This window comes from Pomacea canaliculata, linkage group LG10, assembly GCF_003073045.1.
Source record: "Pomacea canaliculata isolate SZHN2017 linkage group LG10, ASM307304v1, whole genome shotgun sequence".
NCBI lineage: Eukaryota > Metazoa > Mollusca > Gastropoda > Architaenioglossa > Ampullariidae > Pomacea > Pomacea canaliculata.
The window spans coordinates 17,998,243-18,016,467 of NC_037599.1; the positions used below are offsets into that span (position 1 = coordinate 17,998,243).

General features: G+C 41.2%; 1 protein-coding gene across 1 annotated transcript in view; it reads right to left on the reverse strand.

Moving 5' to 3' along the window:
- Nucleotides 1-6,170: 6,170 nt before the first annotated feature.
- Nucleotides 6,171-18,225, reverse strand: part of LOC112573859 (orexin receptor type 2-like) — a 96,192-nt gene continuing 84,137 nt past the window's right edge. Inside the window, exons 5-9 of the mRNA XM_025254505.1 lie at nucleotides 17,770-17,925; nucleotides 17,318-17,540; nucleotides 10,808-10,967; nucleotides 10,335-10,441; nucleotides 6,171-8,650 (exon numbers count right to left, since the gene is read on the reverse strand). Coding sequence (XP_025110290.1) covers nucleotides 8,484-8,650; nucleotides 10,335-10,441; nucleotides 10,808-10,967; nucleotides 17,318-17,540; nucleotides 17,770-17,925 — 813 coding nt within the window. The 3' untranslated portion in view covers nucleotides 6,171-8,483. The remainder of the gene's footprint in view (nucleotides 8,651-10,334; nucleotides 10,442-10,807; nucleotides 10,968-17,317; nucleotides 17,541-17,769; nucleotides 17,926-18,225) is intronic.

The window sequence follows — 18,225 nt, forward strand, 5'->3', positions numbered from 1 at the left end:
CAGAAGAAACGTCTTTATTCTTCTCACGATCATCAACTTTTTCTATACTCTGTCTTTGACGTCCTTTGTATTGTTTGTCATCGGGTAAGCATAGCTTGTTATTATCAGCTTTTGATGCGAATATACCATCATGGCGTTACGACTGGGTTAACGGTTAGCATCAAACTGTTGAGGCATCCGTACAGACGAACGCTCCGGGTTGACCAGGGAACGCCGCGTGTGACCGCGTAAAAGATAAAAATTTATTTGCCTCTTGGGATTGCACGAGGTACATTGATTAATTAACGACAGCCACTATTTTTAGATAATCACCAATCACACATGCAGTTTCCATTAAAACTTAAACAGTCTCGTGCTGTCAATAACAACAAAACACGGACATGTATAGGTGGACTGCTGTCTGTCTGCCAAGACCAAGACTTAGCCTCTTGCGAAGTGATCCGCTGTTAGTCTCGGCGAGCCTAAACAAAAGAATGGAATAAACTGGAAGATTTGTCGTCTAATGCCTCGTTTTAGCAGTTAAATGGAAAAAAATCGTCTGTCAGCAGTCCAGGGATATTTGTGAACAAAAGCTGAGAACGCAACGGCTGTTTTCCGTTGGGATTCTGTGAATGCCATATAGAGGTGTGGGGAACATCCGGCCCTTAAAATGATTTGATCAGGCAACATAAATTTTGAGGGACAAGCAAGGAACGTCCATTACGGAACAGACAGGACCCCTACGAGTACATGACGGGGCAGACGCTGTGCTTCTCGTCGGGGGCAGCTATATGGACGATTTGGGAGAATTATGCATAATGTGACCTTTAACCCCCAAGCCGATGGTAGATCACATCCGGTTTGATGTCGGCTGTTGATAAGAGTAAGTTCTTCGACCACATCAGCTCTCACAATAAAAATCATGATCGTCGACATTTGCTGTGAACCTCAGTGGATTTCCGAAGGAGGAGAAAGCTTTGGTTGGTAAAATTTTGCTTGGTTTTATTAGTTTATTTGTGCATAGCCATATGCGTGTGTGTAGATGCCATGAACTCCTTCATCACGAGGAGGTACATGTGTGTACTAAATAGTCATGATTATTATGATTAATGTACTTTACACTGCACAACCACAAACAGAAAATTGTGCTTCAGGATAAAAGGTTTTGTTACTGTATGCTCTCCCTATTGGAACTTTCTAATAATAAACATATTTTACAGACTCAAACAGCTGTTTCACTATTCTTTTCATATGAGCAGCTTATTCTTCGCGCATCTAATTATGAAAAAAAAAAAAACCCACTTTTATTTAAAATGCACTAAAAAGGGTTAAATAACCTTTTCCTAAGGATCAGGATTTTCTATAATACATAGAACTTTCATATTTTAAGTTATATGTATTTAAAAAAATCCTGAGACCTAAGAAGTTATTTAGTGCAGAAAAGAGTATTTTTAAAAAATATTTTTTACTTATTTTTTAAAATTTTAGGTTTTTTGTTTTTTTAATATCACGGAGCTCTTTCAATCGCAAACGCTTCTCGGCTTCAGTCTCCAAAGATAATGTCTCCTGATGCTTTTGCGTCTTCCTTTCTGGGCGTCTTTTCCTTGGCGCTTGAGGTTTCATCCTTCTGTGTTATCACTCTGAAGGAAATGATTTGACATTGCATTTTAGTGAATCAGAGGGTCGAGTATCCTCACAACGTGACGGTTGTTAACCGAGCATCCGCCTGTCTGTCTGTCTGACTGACAGCCTTAGTATACACCCCGTCACATTCTTGTCACCAGTATGAACATCACACGAAAAGCACAAAAACACTGAGACCATCAGCACAATGCTTTCGCATCCCTGTATTTTTAAACTGACCAGTACTTGGACATTGTGACTCTCTCGGGAATTTAACAGCAAACATACAAACGGTCATGCATGCCTCTAAATGGTTGTCTTTTACCCTATATATATATTTTTTTAATCATCCAGAGAAAGGAACTATTCCATGTTTGAATTTTGTTATACTTGATGAATTTATTCCCTTTCTATAACTAGGGAAGATAGCCTTTAGAGTAGCAGTTACCTGTCTCCCCTAATGTGGCCAATAAATTCTTAAACAAAATTCGAGTTAAAAAAATTATTGTACTGCTCGTTGACTGCTGTTGGAAAGTACTGTTGCTGCAGTTATGTGTGCACAACAACCTGCAGCGCGTTCTCCATTCCAGTCAATTTATCTTATATCGCTTCAAGATGGTCGTCACTGCTTTCCAAAACAAGTATTTATGCAGTCTTCTGGAACAGTACACAAACATCTGTGTCTCCACACTTCATTAAACACAGTCTCCCTCAGCTGTGACGTCACACAACGGAAACGGAAGCCCTTCTTCACGTCTGATTAATGATGGAAAGAAAGACTAGTGTAACAGCATCGACTTGGAGACGAAAAGCTGGAAGAGGGCAGCTGAAGTTCATCGTCTGTGATATCACGTGACGTCTAGGAAAGATGGCTCCTGCTGTCCTCCCCTTGTTGAAGTCCGTTTCTAGTCCAGCTAAGTCGAAAACGCTTCTTCGTCGTTTCATCCGTTATTGTCATCGATCAGTTAACCTGAAGGTTTCGTAGAAGGGAGCTTTCATTTTTTTCATTCTTTCAACACAAGTTTTGAGTTGTGTGGCTTTGCTGTCGTTGTTCAGGTAAAAGAGTGAGTCGTCTGGTTGTGTTGTCTTTGACTAGATGATGCATGGACTATTTCTTACCGGTGAAGATGGAATCTGCGTTCATTCATTCTTTCTCTTACTCGTGTACTCTCTTACTTCCCTTTTCTATTGCTATGATGTTTGTACATTAATATATGTGCATGCTCATAAGCTCTTGGAAGGTATACGATGAGCTCGGAACACACTGCAGGCTTTGGAAGGCCGGTCACGCCTGTGACCGCAGTCAGCCGTGACGTTAACACAACAGGTGGGAATTTTAACTAGCAAGTCTGGCACCTCATCCATCTTGCCAACTGTCTGTCAAGCAGGAAAGATTAGGTGACGAAACTAAAAGCAGACATATATTTCACTGCTAAAACCCACTTCTACCCCATCTCCCCAATTCCCTAGCCACAATATTCGTAAAATGTCCCCTCCCCCAGCTCTCACTCCCTCTTTCCTCGCTCTTTCTCTCGAGGAAAGCAGAAGAGGGGGAGGCTTAAAACTTCATCACCAACATCTGTGTCAGGGTGGCACGTAGCAGGTTCACAAACCCCCACCTCTTTATAATTCTTCGGTTCGCCAGTAACAGTAAAGGAATGTAGTTCTCTCTGGGGAAAATGTTCTTTTTTTTCGGGTTGTTGCTCCAGGTCTTTGGAGTACACCATGAATGGACTTTCCTGTTGATCGAATCGCAAGTCAATGGTTCATAAGTTGAGGTTTTTGACCTCGGCGTCGCGTCGTAATTTGTCCAGGGGAGTTCATCGCTGGTTCGAATCAGGGGCAGACCACTGGCGACATACCAGTAATGGCGGAGATGCTCCTGGCAGTGAAGCCAATATGGCCGAGCTGGTAATAACGTGAGGCTCAAGACGTCGAGCCGGCTTTTGAATAGAAATTTCGAACCGTCAGGATCTCAGGATGGAGGTTTACAGCTGAATCCACACATTTTTGTGTGTGTGTGTGTGTGATACCATGCACAATAAATTACGTGCATCTGAGTGTGTGTGTGTGTGTGAGGTTGTGGAAGTGTGTGTGTGGTGAATGGGACAATTCTATATTTTCTCTCTCTCTCTATCGCTCCCTACAGTATTGCACATGTTTATGAAGATTTGTCTTCCGAGTGGGCGAAGACCATCAGTTATTGATTCACATCTCCGCTGGAGAATGATTTTTTTCTATTATCTGAGATTGGTTTAAAATACCCATTCCACACACACACTTACCATTGGGAGGAGGAAGGCACAATCCAATACTTCTTGCAAACGATTTTTTTTTCATTTTTTAGATGACTGTCCATATTTATGTTATTTAACAAGGAGAGATTAAAGTTCGTGAGTTATGAAAATTATAAAAAAAATACCTTCAACATTTCCACTTCGCTGGCTTGGGAAAAAAAAACCATACTGGCGGTTATTTCTCAATACTTTATTTGAAGGCAGGAGACGTTTTATTATGAACTGGAACAACAGCGTGGTATAAGGTAAGCACTCTGAACATATTTATGAAAAGAGAGAATTGGTAAAGCGTAGAAAACCAGACATTTTAGACAGTTTTAGCATACTTTATGTTTCCAGTAAATATTTTCTTCATTTTTGCAGTCACTGATCTCAGAAAGCAAAATTTTCTCCTAACCTTGAAGCAACATTCTTCATTGTAGAGTAGAGTTCAGCAGAACCATTACAAGAGGAACAATATATTTCACAGAAAAAGTTTTGTTAAACGGTTGAAGAATTTACACCATCGAACAAAAAAAAAAAAAATCAGTAACCTTTTTGTTTGGGTATCTAAAGAGCCGCCCCATTTTCAAAAACTGTTTTCCAGAGGCTGAGTTCATTTTTTAACAGTAATTAATTCCCAGAAGCTAAAGCAGGAGTCCACTGCTTTTTATGAAAAATTAGATTGACACATTGCATAAAAAGAGTCAAACTCCCTGACTTCTAATTGGCAAATTGAAAGGCTTACGTTGTCAACATTACTTTCGCTAAAATAGCTCGAAGAAAACGATAATAGGGCTTGCCCTGTCAGTCTGACATCAATGATTTTATCTCTTTCCTTGCACAAGCGAGAACGTCGATTCTTCAAGATTTTGAGGAGAAAAAAAGTTTTTAAAAACAAAACTAAATGATCTGATGGCGGGAGAGGAGATAACCCTTCCTGCCTGGTCTTTAACGTCCTCAAGATGTTATTTAACTGCTGCAGGAGACTTGATGTGAAGATGGCTCACAAATAGAGAACTAGATTTTGAAAATATTTATCGATTCAAAGGGAAAAAAAAGCAGAGATTTCTTAAGTGGGTGACTGACAGAAGAGAGATGACGAGGTCATCGAAAGAGGAAAAGCTTGGTTAATTGTTGACGATACACCTACAGCGTTTTATTTATCACAATACGCAACGAAGCGGAGCGGAGGGTCAACCAAGCGTGAGAATATTTATTGCACATGATGCTTTATGCAGACTGCAACAGTCAAGTTAGCGAACGCCTAGTGATGTGTAAATAAACACACACACTACTGAGTGATAAAACAGATGTCTCTTTTTTTTTCTGATTATCAGGAGGTAAACTAGAACAGCCTGTTGTGTACTCGACATCCTTCATTTTGTAGTATTTTTTCTTTTCTAGTTCGGCATGAGTGAAAGTGCAAAGGGTTGGGTGGGAGAAATAGCATCTGTTCTTTCGTCTTCGACGATTGATGATAACTAACAACTCAAATCAACAACGAGGACACCATTGCTGTAGAGATGTCAATGTTGATTGATGATTGTTCTTTAAAGCACGAATTTTTTTTTCAGGGGATGGAGATAATGGCTAAACAGGGCAGCCAGCGAAGGTGAGGATTAGTAATGACCAGAGTCTGAAAGTACTGTTGGCTTACTTTACTTACTTTACTTCTTTTGAAATCCTTTCAAGCAGTCTGCATCCAAAGCTTTGGGTCATGAGCAAGGGGGATGCTTCTAGACTATCTGCCGATCTTCTAGGTCCTTCCAATGACAGGTCCCCTCACCGCTTCCAGTCCATAACTAACAGTGGGGTAGTCTTACCCCATCTTCATGACTTTAACACTGTAAGTTAGCAAGGTGGTCGTAACCTTATGTCTACTTCATTTCTACAGCCCTAAAGTTAACATCAACATGGTGTGGACAGAAGACCACAACCCAATGTAATATGAACAATTCAAGAAACTTTTAAAGCAGTTGCAATGACTAGTCCAAATGACTCGTGTACCACATTAACAAAAACAAAATAAGAAAATCCCAACAAATACTACGATATCAAGCTGGTAAAGTTATGCACACATAACACAGTCTAGTAAAATAATCTATACCTGTACACATATTAGTTAACTGTACATTAAAATACTGTAATAACTAACAACAACGCAGTAACAGTGAGAACAACAAATTGTTGACACATCAAAGAGACTCCGCATTCGATACCCGTCAGGGAAAGACAAACAGAAAAACTTCACATGCAATGTGTTTAGGTATTATCCATGATTACTGAAGGGTTTAAAATACTAGATTTGTGTTTATGGTGAGTACAGAAGGGTGTGTGTGGACAGTTGGTGAGAGGAGCTATACACAGCACATGTACACTTGTACACTTGTACACTTTAGCCCCTAGACAGGGGCCACTGTATTGCACAAGGACAGGTCGAGAAGCAGGCTAGAAAATAGACCTTGTGTTCTGTACAAATCATGAGTGAGCTGTTTGTCTTTGACTAGCTTCTCCGGCATCAACAGGAATACTATGGCGATGGTGAGTCGACATGAATAATGCATGCCGAATGTGTCAAATAAGCTGTACAAACATTATTGATATTTACATCAGGTCGAACATTCTAGCCGCTGGGCCTCTCAGACAAAGCAAAAATCATCTGTAAACCTTGATAGCAGAGGTGTCAAGCAGAGACACAGAGGTAAAGAGAACAAAAGAGAATGAGAGGGATGATGATGATGATGATTGATGATGATGATGATGATTGCAAAGGAGGAAAACCCAAACTGAAACATTGATTGAAAGTAGGAGATAGACATTACAAACAAAAACGTTTAGCTGATAAATACCGTTATTTCCGAGATAAAACAAATCCAGTTAATCACCATCGATCCTCACATGCTACACCCACTCACGCAGCCTCCCCCGGCCTTCCCACCGCTGAGTTACAGCGAGAACAGCGTAAACAACATAAACAAGTCTTCACACAGACAATGTAAACAAACACGGTTTGTTACTATACATGTAGCTGGATGTTAGCGGGCTGATGGGAAGAGTCGCGAGCCACGTGCGCGTGCGCACTGCCGCCTGGCTCTACGTCACTTCCTAAGATCCAGCAAGGGTCACCATGGCGATCCCTGCTGGAAGTCTTTGAAAGTCCTGAGTTCTGCGCACAATATAGACTATTCAGACATGCTCCACCTCATTGAACAGACAAGGAGAAAGGTTTTTCTTCCATGTCACCTTCCTTAAAGGTATACAACAAAATGTCTGCACTAGCTTTTTTTTTTCACAATATCAACTGACGACATCCTTTGTGCGTTACCATTGTACCAGCAAGTGAAAACGGTTTTTATTTTAAGAGAAAAGTATTTTTGAATAGTCACTCGTATAATTCGGTCAAAAGACAAAAAAAGTTCCATCTGATGAATCTCGAATTAAACGCACTGATGTCAACATTTCCTACACGAGCTCCAGAAGAGTAGATGGCGCTGGCTTCATGCTCGAATCTTTCCATATCCGTGATGTCCTAACCTCCCAGCTTCCGTGGGAGAGCATCTCACATCCCATTCATAATCTTTTCACTCCGCGTCCATTCGATGTTGTAAACATGTTGGGCAGCCTGCATGAGGTCGTGTCACCAAGTGTCACTCTTGACACATCCATGCAGCTTTGCTCAGATGCTGTAGTTTTGTCTTAAATGAGGTAACAAAGAAGGTCAGAGGTCATCAATTGTTGTTTTTTCCTCTTTTGCTTTGGGTTATTTTTTGAGGGGAAGAGATAAGGGCTAATGAAGTCTGGGATTGTGAAGCAGTCACACATTTCTTACCTTCGTACGATACTGTCACTGCGCCAATGTTCGGATTGCTGCAACTAGTCTCCTTTCTTTTGTTCTGCGTTCACAGAAATTAAAAAATGGAGAACAGGAGCCAAGAATGCCTCCGGAAAGGAAAATTGAACCCAAGCAGGAATTTCGGCATCCAGCTGCCTGTATCTTCTTTGAATATTTCTCCTGACAAGACACTATTGCACTTTCACAGCAAAATCCGGGCATGCTCAAGTTTCTTCTCAATCCATCTTTGATTGGGTCGTTGTGTCGCCAGCAAACGGTTAGGTCACAAATTATGGACGCTGTTAGCAATATGAACTCTGTCGGATTACACTGGTATGTTTGTTTTACAGTACTGTGTTTTTTCTTTTGTAATAATTATTTAATTGTTTACTGGGAATCTCCAAGGGTAGTAAGTACCCAGTGTGTTTCGTGTCAAGTTTCTAAAACATTCAAACTTGATTCAAATCATTGTTCTGCGCCTGCAACAGTTTAAAGTCGCTATTAACATCGTAATATGTCTCCTGGTATTCGTCCTGAACGGAATGAACTCACGAGGTTAGGTCACAGAACTTCAAGGGCTTCTTCATTGGCTTCGTTCATGACATTATGAACTGTGACCTCCACTTCCACCATTCTAATCAGCTCTTCGTTTTCCGCCTCTCCCTCTGTTTTCTCTCTCTCCTTTTTCTCCTGCTTCGCCATGTGGTCCTCGTCCTTCCCGAGAAGCCGTTCATCCATCTCGGGAGATCTCGGACGTTGCAGACGAGAGCTCAGTCTTTGAGGCTTGTCAGGGTGACTTCTTCTGTGTGGCAGTTGCTGTAGTTGCTGTGGGAGAAGGTCATGGTGAAGGTGTGGTCGCGCCTGCGAAAAGGGCGCTTCCGGAACCCGTAATAAAAACAACAGAAGCAGGCTACCTTGAACTCCTTCCGGAACTTGGCTGTTACAGAGAAGAAAGTTTAAAATGAGAGTTTAAAATGATGTGCGAGAAGACAGCAAATAAACTTTTGTTTGGTTTAATGTGCTAATTTAAAACAACATACGAAATGAAAAAAAGAGACAAAAAATAAAACTGCACCAAAGGTAACTCTATCACCAATAGTCTGTGACACATAATGTATTTCAGGTGAAAAATTGTTCATTGCCATTCCTGCTGGAATAGACGATGATGATTCCAGGTCATTATTGTATTTCCTGTGATAACAGTAAGGACGGACACTGGATCAAAATCTAATTAATTATATAATAAACTTCAGTAATGAAATTTGTTTTTATATCTGTTCAGTTCCGCAGGCTAGGTAAAAATCGTTAACTTCCTTGTAGTACCACGTGTTGAAGAATTCCGATTTTTTTAAATTAATAAACCTCTTGTTTGTTGATTCGTTTATCCGTTTATTTTTAATCGTACCATCATTTTTCTTTCCTTCTTTCTGTCTGTCTGTCCTTCTTTCTTTAATATTCCTGCCCTTTCCTTCCTTAAATGGTTTTAACTGTCATGACGTCACTTCCGTCTACACTTCTACTCTCTATATTGACCCTCACCCCCGTATTCACTTTCAGAAACAAAGAAAACACGAGCACTGGAACCTCGGGTATTTCAATATTTGCTTATCCGATATTTTGTTTTTTCATTTTACCCCGAGAAATCTTTTCTTTACCGATTTGTTCCGACATTTCAAACTAAATAATCGCGATCAGGAGAGACTAATCCCGGGGTGGAAATCGATATATGACGGGTTCGTCCCGTGCTCCAAGAGTTTGCTCGATAACACCCGGTGTCCGAAAAATGTCAGCGGGATTTCATCGTCGGCAGAGGCCAGTGGCGTTCCAGTTTAATTGGTTCTTAGAGGACTGTGGATCGTTTTCAAGGCCTGTACTGTAAAAACTCTCGACAACGTCTCGAGGCACGACGAGAAAACGTTTGGCAGCTGTGCACACGGCACTGTTCCCAAGCTTTTTGCACACGGCGCTCACCAGAAGAATATCAGACGAGATGGTGAGGAAGACCACTGGAAGACAAGGACAGAAGAAGAAGTGACGAGTGGGTCGGTGGTTGGATGGGGAGGGAGTTTAGAAAAGGGAGAAAATAGTTGTACGCGTGGGAGTATTTGTCTCCCTTATCGGGGGAGTAATCTGTCAGCCGTGATTTAATATTACAGACATCTGCTTGGTATTATTATGTGTTCATCACATAGAACAGCAATTAAGAGTTGTGAGAGTGTGTGGGGTTAAGGAAGGAGTGGTCACTTCTTGTCTACCTACCACCATTACTTAGTAAATCTTAGAAAATCATTTACACCAGTCTGATGTCAGGCTCAAGCTTAGACTCCGCAGCTTATCATCTGTCGTGAGCTTGACTAGCACCAAAAAAGGTTTTAAACTTGCAAGGATCATAAACTAAAAAGAATGCCTCAACAGCGAATGACTTTTAAAAAAAGACAGGAGGAAGAAAGGAAGGATGAATGAAGGGGACAGAGAACAAAAGAAAGAAATAAAGGAGGAAATAAGCCTTCAAGAACGAGGGGGAGCAGGTATCTGTTTGTTTTAGACATGTGAAACACAATTGGTTTGAGGAATGGAATTTAGATGTTGTTTCATAAGTGAGAAAGTGTGAGGGATGTTACCGCTCATGAAGTTGTAGATGACTGGGTTGAGGGCGCTGTTGAAGTAGGGCAGCCAGTGCGAGATCAGCGGTTGGACCGCACTTTCAGTTTTCAGCAGCTGGAAGTACCTGAGAGCACACACAGCAAACATTTCTTAGAGTGGTGTGACACCCAAGCAAAAGTTGTGGGACGTATAGCATACATACATACAGCATACAGACTGTATCAACAACCATACAAACAAAACGCTTATAGCAGACAACCATGTGCGCAAAATGGTCCACAATGCCATCAGCATCAAACTACACCGTCTTCATTGTCTTTTCCTAGTCAATTTTATTGTTAATACGGCATTTTAATCATCATCGTCATCGTCGTCATCGTCGGAGGCGTCGTTGTCGTCATCAGGGTCTTAGGCGTATCGTCTTAATCAGCAGTATCTTTATGTTCCTCGTCGTCATTGTCAATGTTGCTGCTCACACCAGCCAGGTTACCTTAGAACATTCATAAGGTGAACCGGTAGATAACAGATGCCGAAGACGATAACAATGGCGATGAGCATTTTGGCAGCTTTCCGCCTGGAGGCGAGCTGGTCCTCAGGAAGTTTGCTGCGTTTGCCGTCAAGCATCGGGCGTTTCCCGCCGGCCATGACAGCTGAGGAAAGAGAAACAAAGTTCCAGCACTATATGCTTAGAAACATTCAACAATATCTTCTTGAACTTGGCTTTGACGACCATTTCTGTGGTCTGAGGTTGTCCTGCAAGCAATTTGAGACGAGCCTTGTACTCAGTGATGCGTGAAGAATAATTCACCTGTGTGACTGACTCTTTGTAGATAACCTATGTCCGGTTCAATGATGGATTCAGTAGATTCATTGTTGTTTACGTGGAAGGTTCTGTGAGAAATTCGACAGGATAATGTCTTCTATACGATCTTATTTAGAAGTTATATGCTTCAACTTTAACACCGGAAGTAAACACTTGTTTCAGGACTTTTGCATAATAAATGACTAAATTTACATGTGAAATAGGGCCTCATCGAAATTGGATATCAAATACTTTCTTTTGGGGAAATTCTTTGGGTGGAATTAATGTCTTGTTAAACGCATGTATCCAGGTCGGGGCATTACTTGGAAAAACAAGTTTGGGATGTTTTGTTGACTACACGAGAACCAACAGACTGTAGACGAATCTTACAGACGCCGTAAAATAAAATGAACAGAGACAAAAACATCGATACAAGAACAAAAAACAAGAAGAATAACTCGAGAAGAGAAAAAAACTGGAGCAGGGGCAAGCATAGGACACGAGGAATGGAGGATTGTAAGAGAAATTATCATGAAAACAAGGGCGTAAATCTGTCGATGGCTTCTCGCGGGCTGTCTTCTCGCCATGACCTCTTGTTTTATCTCGTCACAAAGCTCTCCGACTCGCACACTAAACTTTGTCTTGTCCATCACACCACCCTGAGTTATTTTCGCACATCACCTACAACTCCTTGGCTCCAAGCCTTTGTCAATCCTCTGCCCATCCTTCAAATCAAACATCTCTTTCTATCTATGACTTTTGAGGATGAAGTGTCATGACCGGCTGTCAAAGACTGTGATGACAATAAGAAACTTTGTTGACTGTTTCTCAGCTCCACACTAAGCTTCTGTTCAACTGTATTCTTAAATTTCTCTTGCAGTCCAGAGGGTGCCAGGATATTAAGGAAGTTAGCTTTGTAAACATTAGCCTGTCAGTGTTCTGGACTGATGAAGCTAATTGATTACTTCAGAGATTAGGACAAACATTTTCCGAGAGAAGGGGGAGGGGAAAGGGATGTTGAGGCCAAAGGCTCTTCGCTTGTTTATAAACTGAACGAATAAACACTTAATCCGAGCCCTCACCAGGAAATCATTTATTTTCTTTGCTTTTACTCCAAAGTGGACCACAGCAAGCTACTTGGGGACGAGAAGAGGTGGTAGAACAGCTGTACGAGGAATGACATCTTAATCGCGTAACCTCCCCTTGGCCACCATCTTTACGCAAGGCACCAGTAATTCCTGTTAGTCTTAAAGCAATTAAAATAGAGGCATGCACAGGTTCACAAACTGTACAAATACTGTTTCATACACTTTGTTCATTTGTCTGTTTATTTTATGCTCGGCTGAGCAGCGAATACTAGCGATGACACGATATAAAAATGCATTAACATCTTCTGTCCACCGAAAGGGTACCCAGGCTTTCCCCCAAACCTTGCCTTTTACGAAAAGAAAAAAAAGCGAAAATACAGCGGCTACTGAGACATCAGCCAGTCATCATCAGCTCCCAGCCTCGCAATTTTCCGCTAGCTAAGTCGTGGACTGGGTCTGGCGTCACTTCCTGTCTGGGGGCCGCTGGCGGCGCCTTAAACAACAACCGCCTCCAGTGGACGAATCGACTGAAAGAATCAAGATACAAATTTCCCAGATGGCGCTCGGCACAGCAGCGTAAAGCACTGAAACACAGACAAAGCCATTTACAAACCACCATCGCCGTTGATCGTGTCTTCCAGTTATTTTTCCACGGATGGGCTTCCGACAGGATCAGGCGGGAGATGGAAAAAAGAGGGCGGAGAGAGGCAGTCAGCAGTGACGAGGCCTCTTATCGTAATTTCTTTTCCGGTCTGATTTGATTTCCCGCCTCCAAATCGAACCTATCTCTGGTATGCGGTATTCGGTCAAAGAGCTAGTCTTTTCAGGTTAAGGTTTCAGTCTGCATTTTTGTGGACATCCGTCACCACACCGATTCAATTTTTGGAAGATTGGTAGATGTTTTCTGAAGGTTTGCTGCAATTCTGTTCTTAGTACACAAAGTATTCCATGTTAAACCTCTTGTAACATGGTCTGACATAAACAATCCCAGTTATATTGCTGTGATGAGAGATAATCGAGTGAAAAAAATGTTGTAGTGAAAGTTTCCGCAAGGATGATAGTGCGAGTTAGTCGATATTAGACATATCTACACTAACGCACCACCAAACACTTATTCTCTCCTGTTTCTCACTCACTTTCTGTCTATCTATCTCTCACATACACCGCAGCGGCCAGTCCGATTCCTTGTACTTGCGAGTGTAAGAGGAGGTTCATTCCTCTCCTGTCTGAACAGGAAATTAACACATCTTCCGCTGATCAGATCGATGTTATGTCCACTCAGCTGCAGTGGGTGATGTCTACAAATCAATTTTATGTGATGTTGTGTAATGGATTGAATTGTCATTGAACTTAATTCCGTGCCCATCACAATAAACAGAAACATTGTCTGTCTGTCTGCCTGCCTGTCTGTCTGTCTGTCACAGAGAGAGAGAGAAGGCGCGTGGACGTGTGAACGAAAAAAAATGATGTAAGACAGGAGGAAGATGTAAGACAGGAGTAAATAAAAGAGAAATATAGAAGGAAGAAGACCAACAAAAATGTCATAAAATAACAAAACAACCATGATTAATCTTTGGCTAAAGGCTTCAGGACAGCTGGACAACTGTCCGGCCAAGGCCACACGTGAAACTCGTTCTTCAAGAGAAAAATTATCTTCCTTCACGGCCTCCACACACCGCCTCCCATCATGGCTAAGGCTTCATAGCCTCTCACAAGTGTCTGTCTGCAAAAAAATATGATCCCAGTTGCTGCATTGAGCATTGAACCTTCAACTTGCAGCTGTGAGAAGCCAGACACAAGAACTCCACTTCCGTTCATTGAAGCAAACTCTTCTCAACACCGCCCTGTGTTGATCCCATTCAGGCTGCTCATTAATTATTCTTTTTTTCCCCTCTCGCATCATTTCTTTTCTTGATTTGTTGTTTTGTTATTTTGCTTCCATTTTCATCGGTAGACAAAGAGCAGCTGCTTTGCTTTGTCAAAACAATTTTTATTGTGCTGCTAAAATAAACAGATTGAAGATATTAGAGGAAAATCTCTTAAAGGGTTATTTTAACTCATTTCTTGGCTAATACTTGACATAAAAGTTTAAAATCTGGGGTAAAAAATATACCGCGTAGAATACAAGAAATGCACTCCACCAGCTGCCTGAATAAACATTTAAAAAAATTATTTGTGATTTTGTAAAGAAATTGGAAGCTAAAATTATACCCAAACCAACTTCAAAAATATCATCTTTGGGTTAATGCAAAAATCTTTGTAAATTCAGTTTAATGGTGTAAACTTGTGTTATATGGACAAAAGTTTGATATTTTCTGCAGGCTTCGGCTGTCTTTGTTTTGACGTCTTTATGAAGAGTGAAAATAATGCTAAGAACAGGAAATGCAATATTAGATACAAATAAAGTTTGAAAATTAAAAAAGCAATATTAGATAACGAGTTTACATCAATCTTTCTTGAGGAAAATGGACAAAAATATTTTTTAATATATTTTTAATAATTATTACATCAGCTTCTTCCATCTCAACTTCGGACATGACGATAATACTAAAAGTACATTCCTTGAAACTGACAGGAAGATGCACAGACAGATAGAGAGGGAAAAGAAAAACAAACATGGGCAGCAGACGGGCAAACGATGAACTGGACCAAGGTCCGTCCAGACAGAGAGGGGGTGAAGGAAGGAGGGCAAGGTGAAGAGACAAAGAGAGTCGCAAAAACCAACTGATAGATATCGAGACAGTAAAGAGCTAACGGTCGGTAAGCACGTCAGAAGTCAATCCCATTCAATTCCCAGAAGATTTCCTGATGGAAAAACGCCTGGCTGCGAAAAACCACCTGTGACGACGCCAGTCGCGGCGGGGCGCGAGCGACACTCACGTGGGGCGGGGGCAAACGAACGCTTGGCACGCGACACAAAACGTCTGGGGCTGTATGCACAACACGTTTCTAAATTAAAACAGTTTTATGACTTAGATTGTCTTAGTTAAGACAGTGTTGTGAACTCAGCCACAAACCCACCTGTTTTAGATTTTCACGTCCCTAACTCGAACATAAATCCAGTTTTATGAGCATATTTATGTGCAGGAGATACGTAGGAGCTACTCGTGCATCCTGGCCCCATGATGACCAGCTTACCCTGTAAGGACAGAACCGATTACTGACCAGACTCAGGGTGAGGCTTGCGGCGATGTAATCTGTCAAAGCGAACTAGAGAAAGGGCTCGCTGGCCGTAACAGAGTCTCAGAAAGGAATGGGGGAAGGGAAGAAAGTTCTAGAATATCACGAGGAGAAGGGGAGAAGAAAGAACGCGACGCTGAAGAGAGAACGTCTTGTCGCATGAGTGGCGCAGCTTTACGATAATTACAAGTAACAGGAGAAGGGGAGAGAATTCTCATTACAAACCATTATGAATCTGTTCGTTTATCTGTCTTTCTGTCCTTTTGTCTGTCTTTCTGTCAGTACTGCACTTGAAAAAAAAATGAGGAATGCGACATCCGGACTACCCTCTTGTACAACTCTTGGTTACATAGTTAAGCTTTAAATAAAGATTTAAAACAATTCATAAGTATTAGGATTTTCATCGCTCTAGTTCGCATTTCAAACGAACTTTTGGCAGCGTGGTATTGGTCAAGAAAAACAAAAGGAAGTTTTTTTAAGCAGAACCTGATGATCAAAGAATGTTGTTTTTCCAAAAGAAAGTTTACATGCCTGTGATATCTATCACGCTTGTCAAAAGCGGTTCATGAAATCTGGGCTTGAAAATTGTCAAATTGCTAAATGTTCGTTCTTTCATTGCAGGGAGAAGCGATTATCGGCAAAAGAGTAGTTTCCTAAGTATGATGAGGAAATGAGGGATGCTTTGCAAAACATTATTATTCTGAATGAAAAAAACCTCCGTTAGCATAAAAGCACTTTCATTAGTTTAAAAGCATAAGAGATAATTTTTCCTTTTACTGTTCGTTTTTTTTTTTTTTTTTTTTTTTTTTTTTTTGTTATTGAGTAATGACGCTCTAGATCCGTCAGAAATGTTATTGTTTTTTCAAATGATGTATTGAACTGGAAAAAATTGCGCCAGTTGAACACATCAAGTGTTTTATTCTATAGTGTGAATTTTTATCCAGAAATGTCACAAACTACCAACAAAGCGAGTTCTCATCCGGTAAAACTGTTTTAGTGCTTTCGCCATCAGAGGTCTGACGAAGCATTGTGTCGTTTTTAATATTGCACCCCTGAGAGACTGACTGGCATCACGGGACCTAGGGAGTTTTTTTAGAAGCAATCTTCTTTAGGGACGGTTCCTCTCCGCTTTTTAAAGGTGTTTGAGAAAGTCAGTGTACAGTGTACATAGTACAGTGCTGTACAAGCTACTGTCAGTCTCAGAAAAATAAACCTGACAGCAGTTCTCTGTACACACTGCCTCTCTCCCATCTACCCCATCAGCTGCGAGACTCGAACCCCGGCAGTCTGGCATAACGGAATAAGAAAATTTTTCATCACAGATCATGAAGAAGTGGGGGTGAATAGAAGTGGATATTGTTGATACCGACAAACATATCACAGAGTTACACATCAGATGCTATATCTACGCCCTTTGGGGACAATAGAAATCGCTCGAGGTAAATGTGATGCTAATTTAGGGGTAGGGACCCTGGAAGTCTCATTTTGTCATATAAATCAAAATTTGTTTCAATGCATTCAGGGTCAATGCGCCCTCCTGCAATTATTATTTCCCATGATTGTTTAATCATTATTTTATTCACTTTACTGTAAATGCTCATTCTTGTATATTCATCAACCCAGATTTATTTAAAACTTTGTTTCGTTGCACGAAAAGAAAAGAAAGATCGTTGCTCTTAATTTGTTGGTATGCAGGCAGCAAACAATTAAAAAATCTGAATAAGAAATCTCGTTCAGAAACCTTAAAATAAAATCAGGAGATGAAAGACAGTAGTACAGAAATTATTGAAATGGAAACAAGATATTTTGTAAGTGTTCCGATGGGTAGCGTTAAATCAACTTAACAAGACTTCTCTAGCTTAATGGTTTGATGAAAAAAAACTTCACATTGGCAAGAATTTCCTAACTGGTTGAAGGGAAAAACACTCACACTGGCAAGAGTTTCCAGGTATTGCAACTTTCCAGAGAACGAATGCGATGTGAGCGTAGGTGAGTGACATGAGCACAATGGGAGCGATGTACATGGCAACGGCCAGGAACACCTGGTAGATGCTCTGCTTCCAGGCATCCCACACCGGCTTGCAACCCGTCAGCACAATCGATTCGAAGGTCCCTGGGAATTTGTACCGCTCTGCATCTGCCACAATCAACTCCTGTGGAGAAATAAGTAAAAGAGGATGAACTACCACAAGAGGGCGCAAGCAAATAAAGAGAAATACAAAAGAATTAAAAAAGAAAAAAGGAAACTCTCATCTTTGACTCCACACATAAAAAAGAAAGAAAGAATACAATAACACGAAGACTATAGAAAGAAAGACAAGAATGGTGAGAAAATATTGTAATCTCAACAGGTTGTGGAGGTGGAATTGCAAGAAGACTGACTGGCAGCGCCACGAGCATTGCGGTGATCCAGATGATGATGATGATGTTGCGTGCGCGGCTCAGCGTGGATTTGAACCTCAAGGGATAGCAGATGGCGTACCACCGCTCCACCGCGATGGCGCTGAGGGTGAGCACTGACACGGACACGGAGGCGTTCTGAAAACGGCCAGAAAACAGAGCGTGAGGAAGCTGATGTTGTTGCCATGCCGATGACAGCCTGGAGGCTGGGAGCTAAGAGGAAGGCAGGTGATTTGACAATCTGTAATGACTGAGATTGTTTGAGCTGCATGCTTCCGGTCACGTGGCTAATTTAGTTTCCTTTTGTCAAAAGTTGATGTTAAAAGGTAGGTCGTGTTAAATGCAATGATACAAACTTTAAGAAAACACAGGTATCTACACAGGTGAACAACCACAAGCATAAATTAAATCAAGCGTGTATACAATTCCTAGAGAAAA